Source organism: Oreochromis aureus, linkage group 11 (assembly GCF_013358895.1).
Source record: "Oreochromis aureus strain Israel breed Guangdong linkage group 11, ZZ_aureus, whole genome shotgun sequence".
Taxonomy (NCBI): domain Eukaryota; kingdom Metazoa; phylum Chordata; class Actinopteri; order Cichliformes; family Cichlidae; genus Oreochromis; species Oreochromis aureus.
Window position 1 is genome coordinate 10,337,787 of NC_052952.1, and position 22,033 is coordinate 10,359,819.

The window sequence follows — 22,033 nt, forward strand, 5'->3', positions numbered from 1 at the left end:
GGTCATCCATCAAACTGTCTCTGAAGAGACTGTAACTGCTTTCACACTCTTCACTTTATGCATTATGCTGCCTACAAGCAGCAAAATACACAGCCATTATGTAGAGTAAACATCTAGAATGAATGTATTAAATGTGTGTTTAAACAAGCGAGCTATTTGGATTTATCTACTGATAAATCAGATCGGATGGATAAAGATGGTGAGCTGAGGCGGTTCCCTGAATCCCAGAATGCAGCTCTGCCTTTTTGTTTTTCTGCTTTTACTCTGAACAGGAGGGTGTACAAAAAACACACCACTTCCAATGATCCTTGACACCAAAATTGCCCCTTAATAACTATTCACACACCACCTCTGATGCCTTTCCTCCCACTGTGACATATTTAAGCTCACGGTTAGTAACCAAAATGCTGAATGGTGCTCAAGAAAGGAAAGACAAACCCACTAAACACAAAAATAAATAAACCTGTGTTTAGATCTGCCACTTGGCTGACTCAAATCCCTGCAACGGGCAGCTATGGCGCTTCTCCGTGTGCCTTTAATGGACAAGTTCAGCCGCTCCTTTTCACTAGTTGCTGCAGCCTGTGGCACATTAACACGAGACCATATAATTATTCCTCACAGGGAAAAAAAAGTACTCAATCATATGCTCAGATAGCATCATGTGGCATACTTGATGTACACGACTTGTACTTCCTGCAGAGCTTGCATGATAACATATCCAAAATGTCAGCGCCCTATGATTTATACGACAGTTCTTAACTGAGAGGTTGTATATCATGCCCGAGCACTTCATCGACAGGATGAAATGTCACGTATTAATTCATGGCTCATACAGTAACTGCAGCATTTCCCCCTTCATGTGTTTCTCAAAATGTTGCAGTATAAATATTCGAATCAGTGTCCCGAACCGTCATGTTTTTCAAAGTGTGTCCTCGTGTGTCAGGTTGTTTTATGCTGGTGAAGTCTGTGGAACGCATTATCTGATATTCCTTCCATTCATAAGACAGGCAAGCCACACAAAGGAAAGTGAATCACTAGCTCTGTCGGGCAAGAATATGGAATAAATGCATTTGCTGTGATGTTCTGTCTTCATAATGTACAAAGTGTACAAATGTAAAGTGTGTTTCTTGTTGTGTCATGCGTACTGTTCACTCAGAGAAAAGCAAGAAAATCAGTGCAAAGTGTTTGTTACTGTATTAGCAAAATCTAAGAGATAAATTTGAGAAAACGGAAAAAAACAGAGAAGAAATGCAGCGCGGTTGTTCTGAAACTCTGAATAAAATATTACATATGTTCTTTCAATTAAGACGTCCAACAACTCACTGACAAGCCAGAGTGATCAAAACAGGCTCCTCTGTTCTGCTGTGCGTTTCTTTTCTCTGGATCTTCCTGGAGGGAATTTTGGAAAGCGTAGGAGGGTTTTGTTTTTTGGGTTTGGATGACTGCTATGATTGAGGCTTTGAGAGCTGATGAAATTACAATAATGCACCGTGTGTTTTTAAAAAGCACACACATGTCCTTTTAAGGCTCATCCTCCAAACAGAGGAGTACATTACCAGCTTCAGTTTGATGTCTTAAAGATTTGCCTTGTGGGAGAAGTGATTTTGCTGCGACGAAGAATGCAGCATGTGGCAGATGTGATTGGCTGGTCAAAAGCATCTTTTTCAAAGAATGTGGAAAATATACAAATCTGTTGTGTGCAGGCGTTTTTTTTTTCTACATCACACTGAATCAGCTCCCTTCAGGAGCGCGTCACAAGGCATTAGGAGCTAAATTATAAAATTTCCACAATTAATTGGTGGAAACGGGGAGGCTATTAAGTCGGGCACCCTGTGAGCAATTAGATCAAAGTTGTGATGTGCCACGAAGAGCTACAGCGTTCACAGCATGGGTATGCTATATCAAGGTCATATGTATCTGAATCAAGGCTTTGTAATCCCCCTTCGAGGTATTGTCTGATCTGCATGTCGAGGAAAGTGCGGATAAAGAGCTACGAGCAGGTGGCATTGATACATTTAGTTTTTTTAAATATCATATCTCACAGCCTGCGTCTGAGACCGCTGTTTGAAGCACATTGTTAACAGTGTCATCATTTCATCAGGCATCTAGCTTAGAGCGTCAGCCTCTCAGAAGTTTGATGATTTAATGTGTATTATCAGGTTGAATCCAAAAATCACGTGACTGGTCAGTATGCCTCTGTTGCATCCAGAAGAAAACAACAGATGTTGAAATTCTGTGAACATAACCTATTATTTGTCTGATGTTATTGTGTTGCCAGCATGAGGGCTGACGTGACAAACACATGGTGTATTTTAGGGTTTAATGTCACTAGAATTTGTTAAATTAAACATTTTTTCTCCCTTGTATTTTCAGTCAGTATTTTCAAACTCTGATAAAAAAAAAGGTACAAAGATCTTCAAAAGTTAATCTTCTCAAATGATTGGTTTGCTATTTTGGGAAATATTTCTGTCATGTTGTAGTGGAAAGTGTAGACTTAAATTACGGAAATCAGAACAGGAAATCATCCTTTATTTGGGGTGTAGAAGAAGATGAACTGGCAAGAGTCAAACAGCCAAAGTCCAAAAATCCAAATGGAGGCGGCACACATCCAAGCAGGCGGAGGGTGGAAACACCCGATGAACTACACACAGCTGAACTAAATCTGATAACAACATAGATAAGGTAACTTAGAACAAGATCAAACCAAATAACCTAAAGAACATGACTAACTGAAGACAACTAACTGAACCAAGAACAAACAAAGCTAAGAACGCCTGGACTGTGACAACTGCCTAATTAGAAGACAGAAGTTGATACCACTCTCATGTCCATCTGCTAAATAAGAGGAAGCCTATTTGCTTTGCTTAGCTATAGACAAAGATGTTAAACACAGAAACTGTTATCCTGGCTTTGTCTACAAGTTAAAAGAAAACATTTAATGCTTGAGAAAGTATTAAAAAAATAAGCACTCTTTGTAGTGGTGGTTATGGCAATTTACAGTTTCTGCGAGCTGTTTGGGATCCTCATAGTGACAATGATAAATCTGGGAAAGAAAACAAAAAACCATATTCCCCAGTCAGTTAGACCATTGCATTTTGTTTCTTTTCTTTAGGCAGAGTACCTGAAGTACTGGGAAGTCCAGTATGACATATTTATCTTCGTGTGAACATTATTCTATGAAATTTACATAGGCCAAGATATACCTGTAACCTAAAGCACCGAGGAAGAAAATAACATTACATTAAATGTCTTTGTCGTGATTTAAGAGGAGAGCTGCCAGATAACTAATCATTTTGTTAGAATCTTCAAAATCCCCAAAGTGCTCTGGATCTACACCAGTAATCCTGCACCAAAGTGCACTGGATCACACACACACACACACACACACACACACACACACACACACACACACACACACACACACACACACACACACTCTCCCCCAGTTGCACTTTTTTATTGTTATGATCATGCTTGTTGGCCCCAGTTATATCAACCGTCATATACTACCTCAGTCTGCCGTAAGCTATTTCCCTGCGGCCTTGTGATTTAACTGTGGGTTAAACATTTATTTAGCCGAAAAGGTTATAGAGGAATTTACATTATTCATCCACTTTAAGATTAAGAGTACATTAAACTATATAACTCTTCCAGCCCCTGCTCTCGGAAACTGTTCAACAGAATATTAAATCCCAGTCCATTTTCCAAGACATAACCTTTACATGAATTTTATTGTTATGACTGGCGAAAATACTTCTACTATAGCCATGATTCATTAGGAATTTGTGTCCCTTAAATATCTCCCAAATAAAGAAGTGTTTCAGGTTTGATTCTTGGTGGAAGACATGGTGAGAAAAACCTTAGAAATTACAGAAAAAAAGCCTATAGAAGCTAAGAAATAAAATTTTCATATTTTACTCTCAGCAGCTTCCCATTTGTATCACGAGCAGTCCACACACCTGAGGACATTATCTAATTTGGTTTAGAATGGTTCATTTACTTCTTTAAAAAAAGAAATGTATACCAAGGAAGGGGATGGTTAGTCACCTCACAGTTCAGGCCATTAAAGCCAAAAGTTTCACATATCAGTAAACCAGCAACTTTCCTGGCTTCTGCTTCACTCTGTAAACGTAATGTGTTATCCGATGCAGGCAAAGAAGCGATTCCCTCAACATTGCGCACTCATATCTGTCAGGGTCCTGGGTCTCCTGACCCAGCGTGTTTAGTTCTTCGTGGTTTTTGTATTATCGTACTTGTGAGTTATTCTATGGTTTCTAGTTTTGATCCCTTGCCCTTCATGTTTCTGTGTCCCCCCGGTTCTGTGTAAGTCTGTGTCCTTGCATGTTTGAGTTTCTTGTTTTCTGTCACTCTGTATTGTGAATTATGTTCTCATAGTTGGTCTTTTGTTACTCCCTCGAGTTTAGTTTCTTGTGTTCCAAGCTTAGTATTTCCCTCTGTGTAATAAGGCATAAGACCTCTGCCTTATGGTTTATGTCTCCGTGTTTCTTAGTTGCTGTCTCCACTGTGCCAAGTTCGTGTCGCTGTGTCATACTTCCTGTTTTACTTTGAAGGTCCGTGTCTTATGTGAATGTGTCCTGCTTTGCTTCCTTGTCTTGTCAGTCCTGATTTCTCCCAGCTGTGCTCTCCTTCTGTGTCTCATTCCCCTCGTTACTTCCCAGTGTATTTAAACCCTGTGTTTCTCTGAGTCAGTGTCGCGTCGTCCCTCTTGCTGTGTGGATCTCCCTGTGTGTTTTAGTTTGTTGTTTCCCAGTTTAGCTTGGTTTACTTTGTATGCTAGTTTTTCTGTGACCAGCAAATAAAGCTGTGATTTTGAGTTCATCCCCTGAGTCTGTGAGTCCTGCACTTTGAGTCCTCATCTCCTGCCTGCCACACAGCGTTTCATGACAATATCAGACTAGTTCCTGTCGGGAAATCTGGAGTGATGTATAAAAACTTCCATCTATGACGTAAAGTGTCAATATTGCTGGCTGGAAATGTTGGTGAGCCCTTGATGAAAGTGGAGGAGCACCGCAGGGTATCTGAACATCAAAGGCAGGCAGGAACATCCCATCATTGTACCCGGGCATGCTCCTCTGCAAACTGATTTTCTTTACCAGTCACAGGCCCACGCCACAAGACTACCAATGCCTCATATCATAATCAGGACAGTGAAATCAGCTTGCTGCACTAACTTGCAAAGTCATCAGATCTTAATTGGGCATTTGTAAGCATGGCGTGGTACAAACTGCAGCAGAAAGCTGACACTGCGCAACATGCTGTACTAAGAACAAACAGAAGGGTCACGTCAGTGTTTAAAAGGTCTTCACACCTAGCAAACACCATGAGTCTTTCTGACATTCTGGACTATGCACGGCTTACTTTACATCATCACCTCTATGGCAAAGCCTGCTTGATGATGCTTCAGTGGAACTTCAATGTAAAATCCTTCTGGCAAATATTTCTAATCCATACACAAATCCCAGGCTTAAACATTAAAGTGCATGCTTAACCTCGGGATGAAATCAAACCAATTCATGTCACTCATGTGCTTGTGGGTTGATTGTTATGAGGCTTCTTCATACATTCCTTATCGAGTATTCTGTGATCTCTGCCTCGCTCCCTTGCTGATCACCTCTACTGTGATTACCACAGTTATCTCCTCTCTTCCCAGTAATATCAGTATCAGTAGGACACTAATGAATTTCTCCTTCGTATAGTTAGTTTTGTAATTGTAATTTGTTTGATTTGTCTTCCTTAAAAGACTTCACAGACACTATTTTCCGCTGTTTTCTAGAAATTTAGTCTTGTTGACAAATGCTCACACTTTTTCATGCATGGTAAATTGAGTTCTTTGTGGGGGAACAGGGTTTGTTTCTCTCAAATGCCTCAATTTTCATATGCATTTTGTAGAACTTGAGCTCTCTCTATTGTGCATAAATGGTCAATCATCCAAATTGCTCAAATCCAAAGAATTGTGAAAAAAAATTAAAAATAAATAAATAACAAAGAACACCTGTTATACATTTTGTATGCAAAGCCAAGTACACTTTAGTGCATTTTTATTTTTGTGCCCGTTCCAGAGGAAAATTGTAAGCAGTGAGAAACATACAAAAAAGATTCGGATCAGTGGAGACAAAGAGACCTTTAAAATCCAGCAGTCTGAAAAAGCCTAAAGGTTTTTTAAAAAAATTTTAAGCACTGTTTGAAAGTGTAAGACTGCATTTATTAATGATTACATTGACACATGGCAGACTTCAAAGATCTAGAGCAGGGGTCCCCAATCCCAGTCCACGAGGGCCGGTGTCCCTGCAGGTTTTAGATGTGTCCTTGATCCATCACAGCTGATTTAAATGGATAAACGACCTCCTCAACATGTCTTGAAGTTCTCCAGAGGCCTGGTAATGAACTAATCATGTGATTCAGGTGTGTTGACCCAGGGTGAGATCTAAAACCTGCAGGGACACCGGCCCTTGTGGACTGGGATTGGGGAACCCTGATCTAGAGCACAGGTGTCAAACTCCAGGGCTCGAGGCTGGTGTCCTGCAGGTTTTAGATGTGTCCTTGATCCAACACAGCTGATTTAAATGGCTAAATGACCTCCTCAACATATCTTGAAGTTCTCCAGAGGCCTGGTAATGTTATTCAGGTGTGTTGACCCAGGGTGAGATCTAAAACCTGCAGGACATCGGCCCTCGAGGCCTAGAGTTCGACACCCCTGATCTATCTACTCTATGCAGTCCTCAAACTAAGTACGCCCAATGATTCAACAGCATGTAGAACCATGTAACTGCATTCTGTATGACTTTATCAGTCGCCAACATCATTGTGGAGGAAGTTTCTTTATAATGTTGCCTCCGTTCTCAGTTTCTCTCACAGTATTTCAACTGTTTTGAGGTCTGAACTTTGACTGAGACACTGAAACACCTTGATTCTTTTCTTTTTCTCTTGGAGATTTGTTGCTGTGCTTGAGATCATTGTTCTGTTGTATGACCTCATTTCACCAAGCTTCACATTTGATCTACAAAACTTTAATATACAGAGGAGTTCATGGCTGACTCAATGACTGCAAGCTGCTCAGGTCCTGTGGCTGCAAAACAAGCCCAAGACAACAAGCCTTAGTATGAGACACATCTTGATGATATGGTGTTTGGTTTTCATCAATGGTGCTTAGCATTATGGGCAAACATCTCTGCTGTGGTCTCATCAGTCAAATAAACATTGTTCTAGGAGTCTTGTTTGTTCAGAGGTAGCCTCACAAATCTAAGCTGTCATGCCATGTTCTTTTAAGAGAGAAGAGGCTTTCTCCTGGACAAACTTCAACACAAGCCATACTTCAGTTTATTTCCAATTCTACTGTCATGAACTTTGAAATTTAACACGGTAACTGAAGCAGGTGGGGTTTGAGATCTAGCTCTTGGGTTTTTTGCAGTTTTTCTGAGCATTGCATGGTCTGATGAAAGATGAAATCCACTCCTGACATTGTTTTAACACAAACCTGAATGCTGCAGTCCAACAAATTACCAAAATTTGCGCTTTTACAGAGGTGCTCACACTTCCAAATAACCAATTCATCAAGTGTATTTGATTAGCAACACCTGGCTGCTACTTACCTCCTTACTTCCTATTGAATCAGGAAGTGTGCTTATTAAAACTTTCTTTATAAAGCAAAAAAACTGCAATTTTTTAACAGAACCAAGCAAATCAGAAATAAGAATCATCAACAAAAGTTCATCATTTTATATTTTATATATAAATTAACGATTTATACATTGCTGATAAAGAAAAAATACAAATTTTTTTGATCTTACATGACATTTACATGTGAAATTTTACACAACATATTCAATAACTTACAAATGCTTTAATTGCATAAAAAATATATCTCTTTACAAAAGTTTTGTTATATGTACATGTTCTTATTCACAGGTTCTTGAACGGGATAACAACTGTGTGGTACATTTAAAAGCATTCTACTCTACTCCGGAGTCTCTGGGTGTAAGACTGACTGTATACTGTTTTGACCAGATGCATTTCTTTTTTTTTCATCCATAAGAAATGTGAAACTTGCAAAATATAGTACATATCGATAACACAAGACATCTTGCCAAAGAATGCCATCAAGTATCAAAACTGTATAAATGTACAAAATGGAATAGCAATGACAGGAGTCAACGTAGTGGTACAAAGTACTATAGCAGCAATTGCTATACTGGATCACTTTTTGCCAACATGCACAGTTATGAAACTATGAGCTGCTTTTTGATGCCTCGTCACAGATAAACCCTCTGACATCACTCTGCTAAATCATTGCAAACTGTGCAGATAAATTACACCAGTGTGCAGTTTTACTAATGCAATATATGTAATGTCTTTCTTAAAAAACACATGCCCATACAGTATTCAAGGCACTGCAATGATGTAGAAATGTGATGACAGTGTCAAATTCTATTCTTTTTTAAATATTTAAAACATAACTGGTCTTGGATGGGAGTTCAAAACGGATGATGGTTCATGTTTAAGTGTGCAAATTCTTGTGTATACTGTACATTTGTTGGCAGAAGCTGATGGTTTCATAAGAGATTACAAAAAAAAATTGTTTCAGTGTTAATAAAACAGGCCAAGGCCGTGTATTCATCAAGTGTCTTAGAGTAGGAGTACGAATAAAGAATATACTGACTAAGGCACGGTTTCCCAAAAGAATTGTAGAACACACACCGCTCTGAAAATTAGAGATGATGGGGTAGTTGCACTTATTTTGTTTAGGAGTTACTCTAACATAAGGCTGTCAAAATATTGATTAACATAATAAAAGGCTCAGACTGCCCACTCACATATCATTGCGCAATTTACTGACTTCCAGGCTTAAATAAACTTCTGGGAAACCTGGCCAGTTGTACGTTCTGTGCAGTGTAGTTATTCTTGACCTTGTTTTTTTAAGAAAAGCTGAACTAATTAGGCAAGCAACTCCTACTTTGAAATTCTTGATATATACAGGCTCAAGGCCGGGGGTTGCTTCACTCCAGATTTGGCTCATTTGGGGCACAAAGTTATTCTGAGAGGCAAAAACCATCAGCGGAAAACCTAGCTACCAGTTTAATAAGTCCCCACATCACCAATTCACTGACAAGTACAGAACGGTTGGCCTTGTCGAACTGTGCAAACATTTCAGTCAAAAACAAATTCATTGCAAACATCAATAAATACTAATGCTAACTATATCTCTGGTGAAGAAAATGCCCTCTGTTGTCGTCAGAAGCCTAGGCCTTCCCAGTGGCACTCGGAAAAGTGTACTGCACCTCGGTAATTAAATCCCTGGCCATACATTTCCTCAGTAGGAGGTACCACCCAATTAAGAGGTATAATTGACCATATAACTTTGAACAGACTTCAGCATCGACGCTATTCAAAGAGAGGCTGTTTCTCTTCTACCACTTCATCTGCGCTTACACACCCCGCTGCTTGGAAAACAGAAAACAGATTAGATTGATCAACTCACAGTTGAGAGGCTCCTCACCTCCATGACAGAAAAATAATTCTCATCAGGATGATGTAAGACTAAGACGAAAGCAAACAAAACAGCGTAGATCTGGGCTGTTTTGTTTTTTTGTTTAGTTTTTTCTTTTTTTTTTTGTTGTAACAGAAAACATTAAATTTTTCATTTGGCATTGCGAAATAACCCCTCTATATTTATACTACAGAGTATAAAATACTCTATTTTATCTATATGCCGCAGGCTCTTTTATTCATAAAGCCAACACTCACAGAGTGCAAAAAAACACTTCTCTTCGCCAGACTAGGGGAAGATCTGAATAGGTGCGGTACCTACCCTTCCTCACTCTTTCATCTTTTACTTTGTGTATACGATCGATCGCAACCACCTTAAAGTGTTGCTGAAAGTGTGCTTTATGTTTCTGAGCAATTCGGTGACTTTAGAAACTGGGAAATATATAAATATGTCTATATATAGTCACGTGAAGCAAACCCGGAGAGGTTGTATTCTCCGGCCCTTTTTCTCATACTCAATAGACATCAAACCATGGTGCAGATGGTGTTGAGATTGGGGTCAAAGCGGACAACTTTCCCCTCAGCAGCTTTTGTGTTCGTGTTATACATGGGATTCTCAAAAGTGGCCTGTCCATTGTTGTTCTCGTGGACAGAGCATCCTGTGTACTGCGCTTTATCTGTTTTCCTGGGGAAAAAAAAGAAAAAAAAAAAGGATGGAAGAGTGCATATTAGTTAGAGATAGTAAGCCAATTATCTACCATCCTTCCAATCATATAAACACTTTTCCATTATCTTGGTCCGGACTGCTGTAGCTGGTAAATGAGACTGAATTGTAATTACTGTTGAAAAGAGCAGTCAGAGGTGCCCTGTGCCATTTCTCTGGTAGGTAACATAATGAGTGCAAAATTTGCATGCTATGCTCTGAGAGCTATTCCGTTTACATTAAGGGGAAATCCTTCCATCTGCACACAATACACACCCTGTGCATTACTTACACGTGTGAACATATAGCAAATTACGCTTCGTATCAAAGCCGTTCTCATTAAAAACCTAAAGCATGCTGCTGTGTAATACGGTTTAGATGGTAATACGTTGACTAATATTGCATCAGGCTTTGAAGTCTCTCACAAGTAAGTTACTGTATCGAGTGAGGAACTTTACTGCGATAAAGCAGACTATGGAAGTGGGCCACTGTGTACCATCCACTACTGGCTGCAAATGTGAGGACATCTAGAAATATCTGGGAGTCTATATCTTTTTTGACATCAAGTGTGTAGTAAATTACTAAAGGTCAACCTGGGAACACAGACTCTACATTCTTTCACATGTGGGAACCAAAGAGATGTCCACTACGGCAGCTAGTGTGGCAGAAACCAGGGTTCACTACGTACCGCTGCTTGTAGAGATAGAAACCGAGGCCTGCAAAGATGAGAGCAAAGAAAGGCACGAGGATGGCGACGGCGACAGAACTGCTGTTGGTGGAGCCGCTGGTTTCAGGGTCGGTGAGCGTAACGTTCTCTCTCACGCTCAAACCTGCGACACGGCAAACGCAACATTTAACCAGAGGAAATGTAAAACAGAGACTATATGCAGGATATGCATTGAAAAAAAATGCAAAGAACAAAATAGAGAGACAAAAAACAGAATGATACATATCTGTTGGTGATAATGACGACGATGATGAAAATCATAAAGCTGGAGTTGGAGACACAGCAGCCAGATGATATCCATAATGATCATACTGATGATGATCACTGTGACTGTCATAATCTCCTGGAGACCATCATATGATGATGGCAGCGTTAATGTAGAGCACACACAAGTGAAGGGCAATGATGGTGGAGTGGATAATCTGCTGCTCGCTGTATGGTTGAGGTAAGAGGTGGCTGAAAGCAGGTACGAGGAGTAAGGCACTTTAAGTGTATGAATGCTGCCAGTATAATAGTATAACAGCCATATTATTCATATAGTATCTCAGTTTGTAGTTGAATTTTTTTAAATAATACTTTACATGAATGCCTTTAAAAATTCAAAGTGTCTTTGGTGCATGTGTGCTGGAGTTAAGTGTCCTTCTCCAACCTCTTCAGCTCAGATGGAACGATATCGAGACAAATTTTGCCTGTCCCGAAGGAAAGCGACGAGCAACAGTGACCAATATGTCGGCTGTCACGTATCCATGACGAATATATGACTGCAATTTCCTAATCCAAAGCAATGATGAGACAAACAGCAGAGGTTGAGCATTGGAGCAGGATTATCATTCAAGGAAATCATGCAGATGAACATTAAGAGTAGAGTCACACACATTGCTCTACAGTAAAGCCTTAAGAGCTTGAAAAGAAAATGACAGTTCTTTAGGATGCGGCTAAAGGACTGTCACTTTGGCTCATCACATGAGCCAAAGTGTGGAAAAAACAACAACCCCCCTCGAAGGTTTAAATACCTGGGACTCTCCACCTTTTGATTTTAGAACTGAAGTAGACTCTTGATTTTGAGGTGAAACGTTTTCAAAAAACTTAAACAAGCTCTTAAGACTACCATGACCTGGATGACTGAGAACCTACACAGATATTCCACAGTAAAGTTAAAAAATTCAAGCAAATTAATAATAAACAACATGTTGTTAAAAATGGAAGATGATTAGATGGATGTGTGACAGATGGCAATGAAGATTACTGTATTTGAAGGGGGAAAAATGCATACCAAGTCGCTGTAGCCCAAACTGTCCGTAGTCTTTACTCTGTATGAAGCCTTGGAACACATAGCTACCGCCCTCAGGCTCAGCTGAAACCTGGCAGAAATGCATAACGGAGGTCTTGAAAAACATTGCTTTGTTTCAGCTGCATAAATAAAATCTGTGACACATCTGTTCTACGCGTCATCAAAAACCTCTGCTATACCGTATTTAGCACGACAGCCGACACATTCTGTCATGCTACATTCAAAAATAACACCCTTGTTTCTCCAAAACTCTTCTGCAGAAGCTGTGAGCTATGCTATCAATAGCTCAGCGGTGTGCAGTCGCCTGTCAGTGGCTGTTATTAAGTGGACCTTGAAGTTTATTTTAGAAAAAGAACTTCAAATTCAACAACCAAAATGATTGTGCAGTTGTTCCGGGTCCCTTGGATCTCAGGTGTACGTCTGAGCTTATTCAGCAAATTGTCAGTGCAGGTGCAGTGGAATGGTTTGTACACCACGCCTGATGCATCTGATGTTGAGCCAGTGTAAACATGCACCAGCGGGAACACACAGTAAGCCGAGAAATTACTATTCTGCTTGTGAGCACATTCTTTTCTCATATGTTATGATTTTTTTTTTATATCTCTCTTGGCGCTCTTAAGTAGGATCACAGCAAACAATAAGGACACAGCGGTTTCATTAAGTCCAGGGGAGGCTTATTTTTGGCTTCCAACTAGTTACAGCCCATTTCTCTCATCATTCTATCTGTCTGACAGACTTAATAAAATAAATTACAGCTGCAGCGCCCGCTTTTTGTTCTCCAAAGATTACTTCCCGTGTGATTCAAATTCCTGTTTACACTCACAAATCCGTCCATTGCCCAGGTCTCATCAGTAATCCTGCTCAAGGAGCTGTGGGCCACTGCTCTCATCTGGTACAGCAGGAGCATTAGCCGTGCCTCCTGGCGTTTGTAGACTCCTACAAGGTAAGGACAAGAAGAGAAATGATGCGAGTAAAGAGATGAGGCAATGAGTGTGGTGGAATGATAAAAGCAGAGAGAAGCGAGCGGGGAAAACGAAGAAAAGCCGGAGAAGAAAAGAAGAGGTGAGAAAAGAAGAAACAGCTGGGGGAGGAGGGGAGGAGACGAGTGACTCTTGAGTGGGCAGTTAGTCAGTCACTCGCTGCAGACTGATACATCCGTCTTTAGCGCCAATAGTTAATTTCCACTCTCATGCATGAGATCATTTGGTGATTGACTGATTGACATGAGGCATCCTCAAAATAAATGGAAGTGACACACAGATTTGTTGAGGGGTGGTTAGGGGGGAGGATGTAGAAGACAGATGATTTATTGATGACTCACCAGAGAGCAGAAACTCCATGCTACTGTCTCTTAAAGTTACATTGACTTTCCCCGTTGTGGCATTAAAGCTGGTGACTGTTAAAGTCATTGGCTGCTTTTGGCCCTTGTAATCATACGAACCCTTCCAGATGAAATCAGGCGCAAAGACGTCATCGGGAACTGTGGGAAAATGAAACCTCACTAAGTAATGTCAAAACATTTTGTCACAAAAAAAAAAAAAATCAAATTAACTCCTAGGTAACCACCGGTGTCAAACACATATATTTTAAACATCAAGTCAACATCATGGTTGTAATTCAAGCCGACTCCAACGCTGCAAAAGGGTAATTAGAAACGGCGTGGAACCAACATAACAGACAGCTGATAACAATCTCGTCATTCAGTTTGAATATCAAGTTCCTTATATGCTTTGACAATCTCAGGCAGTGATAATTAAATACAATTTTAAAGCGATAACTGTAGGCTTGCTCTGTGAAATCGGCAGAACTTTTTAATATTATGCAGTGGGAAAACTTCTTCTAGCCTGCAAGTATGCAGAAAGGTGACGGTTTGTAGTTAATAGCAGGAAAAGACATTAATCTTGGTCGGAATAATAACCTAGTAATTATTGAAGAAGTGGGACTTGGTAGCCAATGATCAATGGTGGTCACTTAATTTGTGTAAAGATGAGAACTGAAAATGCTAAAAGGGAAAATAAAACAGGAACCTCTTTTTTGTGTTTTGCACAGAACCCTGGACAGATTTTCTTCTGTGTTTAAATGCACTTTTTAAATATGAACAGTTTACCTACCCAAAGTATTTAGTATTGATAACACAAGCCTTGATGATACAGTCTTGATATGTGCAGGCTTTACTGACAACATTTGAAGCAGCCAAGAGTCTTGACCTGCTAACGCCTCTTTAGTTTAACACTGATATGGTGGTATATGCTACATGCTTATATCGAACATGGACACAATGATGGTGCCTACAATACAGATACCATGTTAACAATCTTACATTATGTTAGCATATCAGAATCTGCTGAATAACAGTTCAAGTACAGCTGAAGCTGACAGAAAAACATAATAGTAAAGAGCTTTAGTGCTCAGTAAGAATAGAAAAGAGCTAAATAAGTATCAGTCCATTTGGCAAGGATGAAAGCTGTCCTAAAGGTCTGGAAAGAAAATATAAAAATACAGATTTCATTCTGGGAGGAAGCTTCATGTTTGAAAGCTTCATGTTTGAACCACATATGCATCACCAATTAATTACAGTTTCTATTAGCATATTTTAACGAACACATTTAAATTTTTTTCTTTAATGCGTTACAGTGCTCTTCGATGCTCAAGGCAAATTCAGAGACTTTAGTATATTTTCATCATAATTACAGCATAAATTTACATGCATGTATTATGGTACAGTTTTACAAGTAATTACCATGCTGCACCATTTTCTATTACAGATGAAACGCGTCGTACATATATTATGCGAATATCGCTCCCTATTATGACCTGTTAATTTTGCCTGGAACAAATTGGATTTAAATCTTGTTTTGCAGTAATTATTTACTCTAAATGACTCTGAAAGAGGCATATATTGAAATGGAAAAAGGAAACCTGCTGTATTTGTAATATAGCCACGGACAAATATGCACCACGCTCTACACCAATAATTTTCATCATTTTAATAATTCTCCTCTGCGGAACCTATAACCTGCAAATACTAAGCTACAACACTAGGTTTTGTGCAAAAGGCAGTACATAATTATTATTTATGTGATCTGATGAAGATAAACATTGCTCACACTATGCAGAGTGCATACAATGAAAAAGGGCGAGCGTTGGTTGTACGAAGATTATTTTTTCCTGTTGTTTAAGAAAGAAAATGTTTCTGTGCAGCAGTTAATGCCGAGCCTATCAAACGGCAGATGCAGTACAGGATTGTCGACTTCTGCATGTATTAACTGGAAAGCTTGTACAGTTCAATACTCACCGTTTATTTTAGGGCTTGGTGTTCCCGGTATATGTTTGACAGTTTTCTCATGCGATTTGGAACCGGCTGAAAAGAACATAAATATATCTGTCACAAAGATATTGTGATACACAGCAGGGTCTAACAGCTGGAGGATGTTTCCAAAACAAATAGCACTCAGCTGTAACATACTGCCTGTATTGTAGTTTTCCCTGTTTTGCTAAAACCTCTGGTGGCTATGCTCTAACGCTACCATTTATGAAACTTTGAGAAACTTGCTGGCAGTTATACGACAGGCTCACAGAACGCACCTCATTATTGTTGTGGCTGATTTACCTTTAACTCCAACTCTTTCCCTTCTCACCACTTTTTCCACCATTTGCCCCCCGCAGACCTCTGCCAGCCACGTACCTCTGCACACGGGCACCTTGCCAGTCCAGCTGCCGTCGGAGCGGCAGACACGGTGCTCTGAACCTCCGGAGAGGAAATAACCTGGCTGACAGGTGTACACCAGGGTGTAGCCGTACGAAGGCAGGTCTAGACCCATGACGTCAGCGTTGGCTGGGCTCCGCGGCTGCTTGCAGGAGTGAGCTGGATATCAAGCAGGAGGAGCAGTGTGTTAGTACACACGCATTCACATCACAATCCCAGACATGCATACAAATAGAGTTGTACACGCACACATACAGAGACGTGTACACACCCAACTCAGAAAGATGTACAGATAGAGAAGAGATAATTAAGCTCTCACTAGGGGGAGGAAGAAGAAGATACAGGGGGTGGGTGGGGGGTAAAAAGGGAAGTACACATATCTTACAATTTAATTGAGTGCAGGCAGCTATTAGGAAGCATGCTGATACTTTAATATGTTTATGTTTCTGTTCTAATATGACTACAATCTTGTGGGTTGGGATATGCACTGCTTAACTTTACACTGAATTTTCCTCCAACATGAGCGGGAGCCAAATTATATCCAAACTTTAACTGTGTCAGCTACTGGTCACAGATTGCAAACAATAAGGAATGGTGCAACACAAGGTCTAGGTGAACTCATTGTAATTCAGCTAGCAGCTGGAAAAACCCCCCAAAACATTTGGAGGTGTTTGTGTATATCTTGAAATAATCGAAAATGTTCAAGGGCAGGACCGAGCCGGACTAAGCTCACTGGTGTCCTTGTGGGAAAAAAAAGTGCTGAAGGGAACGTTGTTTTAAACCTTGTGAGAGTGTACAGCATGAGAAAGTGCATGTACGGTTTCTCACACACGACAGTGCGGCTGGGCTGACTACACTGTGAAAAAAAAGTGTGAGAGCTCCCTGACAACGAATGACCAACCACTAAATAGTTTGTCATGTTTTATTTGGAAAGAATAAAATTCAGAAAGTGAAATCTCCCATCCACAAAAGTGTTGAAATGTGTTTCGCGTCCTGTCTTCTGTTTCCAAAAAGTAAAACAAAGCAGGGAGAAATTTGGGATAGCATTTAGACGAATAAAAAACTGGGGGCAAACACTGTTATTGTCGTGTTGCCAAAACACCAGTGTCTTATTTAGTCTGAATTAAATATCTGAATACACTGATTACACTTAGCTTAAATTTTCACTTCAACAGTCTCTCCCTATAAAACAAAGGTTTATGCAAATCACCCTACAAACCCAAAAAAACACACCAAGGAGCTGAGCATTCAGCCTCTGAGGCATCGACCATAATGTGAAAACAGCGAAATAATTTTGCAGTTTGTGAGTGAAAGAATATGTTGCCAGCTGTCAAATGGGAGACAGCTGCAAGTGAGTCACAGTACCAAATCAGTTCTTCATGGCGTCTTAATGACATTAGTGGCAATAGGGTGTGGAAGGGATGCCAGGATGAAACCCAGTTTGGGCTTTATGAAAGACGAGCAGACTGCTGGAAATTCCTCTTTCTGGATATTACTGCTGCTGGTGTTTGAGAAATGTTCGAGTAGTATTATATATGTGGGTGAGTGTGCATGTCTGCAGGCACAGTGTCCATTTTCTAGGAAGTAAAAGAGGTCCATGAAGGTAAAGGTTGTGTTGAAATTTTGCAGAATGCTCATCTAATGCATCATATACTTATAATTGGATGTAACAATTTAGCATGCATTAGAAAAAACTGTTTAAATCAACAGTGTGTGCCACCCAGAACTTTTTTAATGAGTTTATGAATATGGGATTAGGAAAGCTAATGTGGTTTTTATTTACACAGTGCAAAAAAGAGAAAGAAAAAAGAGAAAAACTAACTAGCACAAGTCTAAGTAACTCCTTTAAAATGACTGTCAGCACATGTCCAGTGTGGTGCACAGTTTGTAGACCATGAATACTAAAGGCACTTACAAGGCCTGTGAATTGTACCAAACACATATCATGTTGCTCATCAGATTCAGCTGACAGTTTATTTACACTTCAAACGGCACAGTGGGCTTTACTTCTGAGATTACAAGGAGCCTCAAAGAACAGTTTTTGTGTCACACGACAACATGCAATGTTCTTCATTCAACGCCGCTATCTCTTAGCTACGGGACTAGGGACACAGACCGAGAGGTAGAGGTAGATAGAGGCAGACACAGAGAGACAGCCATGCTGATGGATTTCTGTAAGGGACAAGAAGGTCAGCCAGCTTTAGTAACAGCAGGCCACGTTCGAAAGCATAAAGTTAACTTTTAATCTGTTACAATGTTTTCTTTTCTTGTGACACACAACTTTATTTATTACAAGCAATCTCATTAATCTGTAGACATTGGCATACAGGTCTTTCAGCTTTTTGATTTATTCAAGTTACTCAAGTTTTTTATATATTAGAGAATGAATAATAATATTGTTATATAAGAATAACAATATAATCTGATAGAGATAACATGAGTAAGAGCCAGTAATATTAAATTCTGACTTGCGTCCATTGCATCACTTGCATTAATTGTGTTGATAATCCCTCCAAGTTTTAGCTTTTGCCAGCTGTATAAGATTGGTTGGCTTCACTTTTAAATCCATTTAAGTGGCTTCACAGTAACAGAGGACCATTTAATCATAGAGAAAGGTATTTTAGAGGATTTATGACTGTGTTTTGACCGAAGGTCACAACAGAGTGTTGGATCCATATAAAAGGACTCACACTGAAATACATATACATAACCACTGTTTATCCACAATGTTTTTTTGGGCCAGACACCCCACTGGGCCTGTGTAACCATCTCCAGGCATGAACGCATAAAAAATTACTTGGCTTGCATTAATTTACTGGACAATCATTTGCAGTTTTCTTTATCCAAAATCTTTTTTTTTTGTATTTCCAATTCATAGCAACCACATGCACTATTTAATGACACATGCTATTGCCAGGAGTTACAATTATGAATCAACACAAGCAACTTTAACTAACAGCACACAAGTTATTGTTCAGGTCCCTCCTGAATACATCATTTACCTCTGGGCTAATGACAACAGCAGAAGCTAATTGGAATCTAGAGTTAACAAACCTGAGGTTCAATCAATGCAGCTTGATTGGAGGTGTGGGTTAGAGCTACTGTGACTTATAAAAAAACACATCTCGAGTTTTCTATTCACAAGAAGCCTGTGCCAGTGTGAACTGTGCCATGCTGAAAAGAGATTCTACTGGCACAAATAATTTACATGCATGACCATCAGATTTAGAGAAGTCTTTCAATAAAAAATATTAGGAAAACAGTGTGGCATGAATGCATGATATCTGATGGATGTGATGCTGCCTGCCAGTTAATAAGCTAATGTGCCACAAAGTTTTATGGTAAGCTAACCTACTGACGATTAGAGTATTTAAATGACCAACGTTAATGTAGCATTAGGCTAAAAATGTTTGTCAGTCATTTATTTTGAGGTTCTTTTCTTAAACTGTAGGGTAAAAGACAGCGGTGACTGCCAAACATAAATTCTGTATTCTAAGACTGTGTTTTCAATTCCAGCTAACAATGACAAGAGGAGGTCAGGGGTAAAATCAATACATTTTTCAAGCCACTACAGGTGATGGAACAAGGCCAGAGAGCAGCTCCTGAAAAGTTGCAACCACAGCAGGCACACCCTGCAATGAAACTGCACCTGCTGAACAGCCCAAGTCAAGAAAACAGAGCAAAACAAAAAACAAAACAAAACATAAAACATTGTTTTTTGAATATATTATTTTATGCCCATTCAAGTAACTGTGGCTGGTGGGGTGTTCTGATGGCACACAATATTAAAAAAGGTTACTCTCAGCTTCTCAAGGACTAATCACTGTGGTAATGCGCACGGCGGGAATATTCAGTGAGCAAATCAAATCAATATCCAGTAGGCATAAACATGGCTCTTTCAGTATAAAAATATAAACTGTCTTTAGAGTAATGTAGAGATTTACTAAAGTTTAAGACTAGGTTGAGGCATTAACATATTTCTTGTTTTGTCAGGCATGGTGGAAGTCATTAATCCATTATTAATCAATTAAGGCTGAAACCTTAATTACCATATTTAAAAACAAAGCAGGTAAATAAGAATTTTAATGAGTTATGTAGCATAAATTTGCCTAACAATTGACTGAATCGTGGCCTCGGCTTCTGCTGTCCGTTTTGTGGCAGATGAAAGACGACGAAGAGCTTTAAATTAAGCATGCATATAAATTAAGAATATATTGTTAAGCATTAGGCTTCCTCAGAAAATAATGAAGAGAACTAGTGTTTAACAACGTGAAAGGGACTTCAAATTAATCTTCTCGTTTAGTGATTTGTCCTCTATTTTATTTTCATGTTATAATATTTTCCTTTGTTAGCAGCAGAGTCATCTTGACTTTTTTGAAGACTCACAAAGTGGTGCAATACAGAGTTTCACTCTGTATCAATCATTTAACTGCATGAAGATATTAATCCTCACCAAACACAGCTGCTCCCACACCTCCGGCAATAGGATGTCAATCTTTTAGTTAAAAATCACATTTTTACCTATGAGTTTTAGAAGTTTCATTTATAATTACATTGATTTAAATCTGCTCTGACTGCTGCTCTATTTTCGGATATCCATCACAATGCTCGCAATAAATGCCATTAAGGAGTCAGAGGAGGTGCAACATCCTGAATTATTCTATAGCGAGCAGGATGACAGGGTCAACAGTTTGAAGATAGAGGTGGAGCAGGAAGGGCTGAGGAGCTGTCAAGTGTAGACAGGTATGTTTTTTTGGAGTCTTTTCTGCTTTCAGCTGAAGTTTTGAGAACAATCTTAATTAAAAAAAAAACAAACTTAATTTGAAAAAGAATCTCTGCACAAAAACTGATTTTATATACAGTATTGTGTAAATGTCTCTTCATTTCTTTATATTTTGATAGGTTCATAATGGGAAATAAGTGCAGGTACTTATTGAAGCATATGCAAGCGTGTGCAAACATACATGAAAATACAGTATATAAAGCAAAACCAGAGTTTGTACAGTTCTAACGAGCCTGAAAGTCAATATTTGGTATGACCGCATTTATTCTTCAACACAGCCTGAACTCTTACGCAGCGTTGGTGTCATTTCTTTAAGCAGTCTTCACGAATAGTTCTTCCTGAACTACATTCAAAGCTCTCCTTTTGATGTTGGCTGCCTTTTGTTCTGTCAGAATGATCCCACACTGCTTCAATACTGTTGAGGTCCGGGCTCTGGGGAGGCCAATTCATGACTGATAGTTTTCCAGTGTGTGTTTTTCTATCTAGGGATGCTTTTACTGCATTGACAGTGTGTTTGGGGTCTTGCTAAAAAATGAAGCTGTTGTCAATCAGACTCTTTCCAGATGATATTACTGAAAAAATCTGACCGCGTTCATATTTCCAGCAATTTTGACAAGATTCTCAACACAACTGGCTGAAATTCAACTCCAAACCATGTCAGACCCTCCACTGTGTTTTACGCGCACTTTTGCACCTCTCTCCTGACCTCTCCCGTGCATATTGATGACAATTTGAATCAATTCCAATCAAAACTTTATCTTCAGTCCGCTGGGCCTTTAGGAGTTAGGTGCTTTTTTCCATGCTTGAATTATTCACCAGTCAGTGTAAAGAGGCGTTAAAAAATCCTCTAAAACTGGTCAGGTACAAGTACTGGACTGAAAATGAGTTGACCTGATCCTAGAAAGACCTCTAAAGCGTGAGATTTTATTTTTGATGTTACCAACTTCAAGAAATAAAACATCAACATTCAATTACATCAGCGTGCTCTGAATATGGTGAACCTTTAACATGAAATTCAGATTTAATACAGTAGCATCAAGGTTCTACTGAAACAGCTTCTGTCAGGTTTACCTGATTTGTTTTTAGCTGAGTGTATGAACAACAAAAACACAGCAGGCACATATTCAAGGTTTCACTATTCGTCTTAAACTCCCCCTTCTCCCACTACAGCAGATGCACAGACACACAGGGCTGCGAGGAAGGCAGAGGACGCGGGGCAGGTATCGCAATGCCTCAGCTTGCTTCCTCAGTGTAAATGTCTCTGGGATTTGAACGGATGCCTTATATTTTTGTAGTTATGAAATCAAGATTACAAAATA

General features: G+C 39.5%; 1 protein-coding gene across 9 annotated transcripts in view; it reads right to left on the bottom strand.

The window, feature by feature from the left end:
• Positions 1 to 7,735: 7,735 nt before the first annotated feature.
• The window catches only part of LOC116322598 (CUB and sushi domain-containing protein 3-like), a 228,863-nt gene continuing 214,565 nt past the window's right edge, over positions 7,736 to 22,033 (bottom strand). For 5 of the 9 annotated variants that reach the window (XM_039619517.1, XM_039619515.1, XM_039619516.1 and 2 more), the window contains 6 exons: positions 15,911 to 16,090; positions 15,521 to 15,586; positions 13,547 to 13,705; positions 13,049 to 13,161; positions 12,208 to 12,295; positions 10,895 to 11,390 (listed from right to left, as the gene is read on the bottom strand). In XM_039619517.1, coding sequence (XP_039475451.1) covers positions 11,032 to 11,390; positions 12,208 to 12,295; positions 13,049 to 13,161; positions 13,547 to 13,705; positions 15,521 to 15,586; positions 15,911 to 16,090 — 965 coding nt within the window. In that variant the 3' untranslated portion in view covers positions 10,895 to 11,031. Of the gene's footprint in view, positions 10,190 to 10,894; positions 12,296 to 13,048; positions 13,162 to 13,546; positions 13,706 to 15,520; positions 15,587 to 15,910; positions 16,091 to 22,033 lie in introns of those variants that run through there. The other 4 variants (XM_039619520.1, XR_005614834.1, XM_039619518.1 and 1 more) reach the window with 4 other exon arrangements.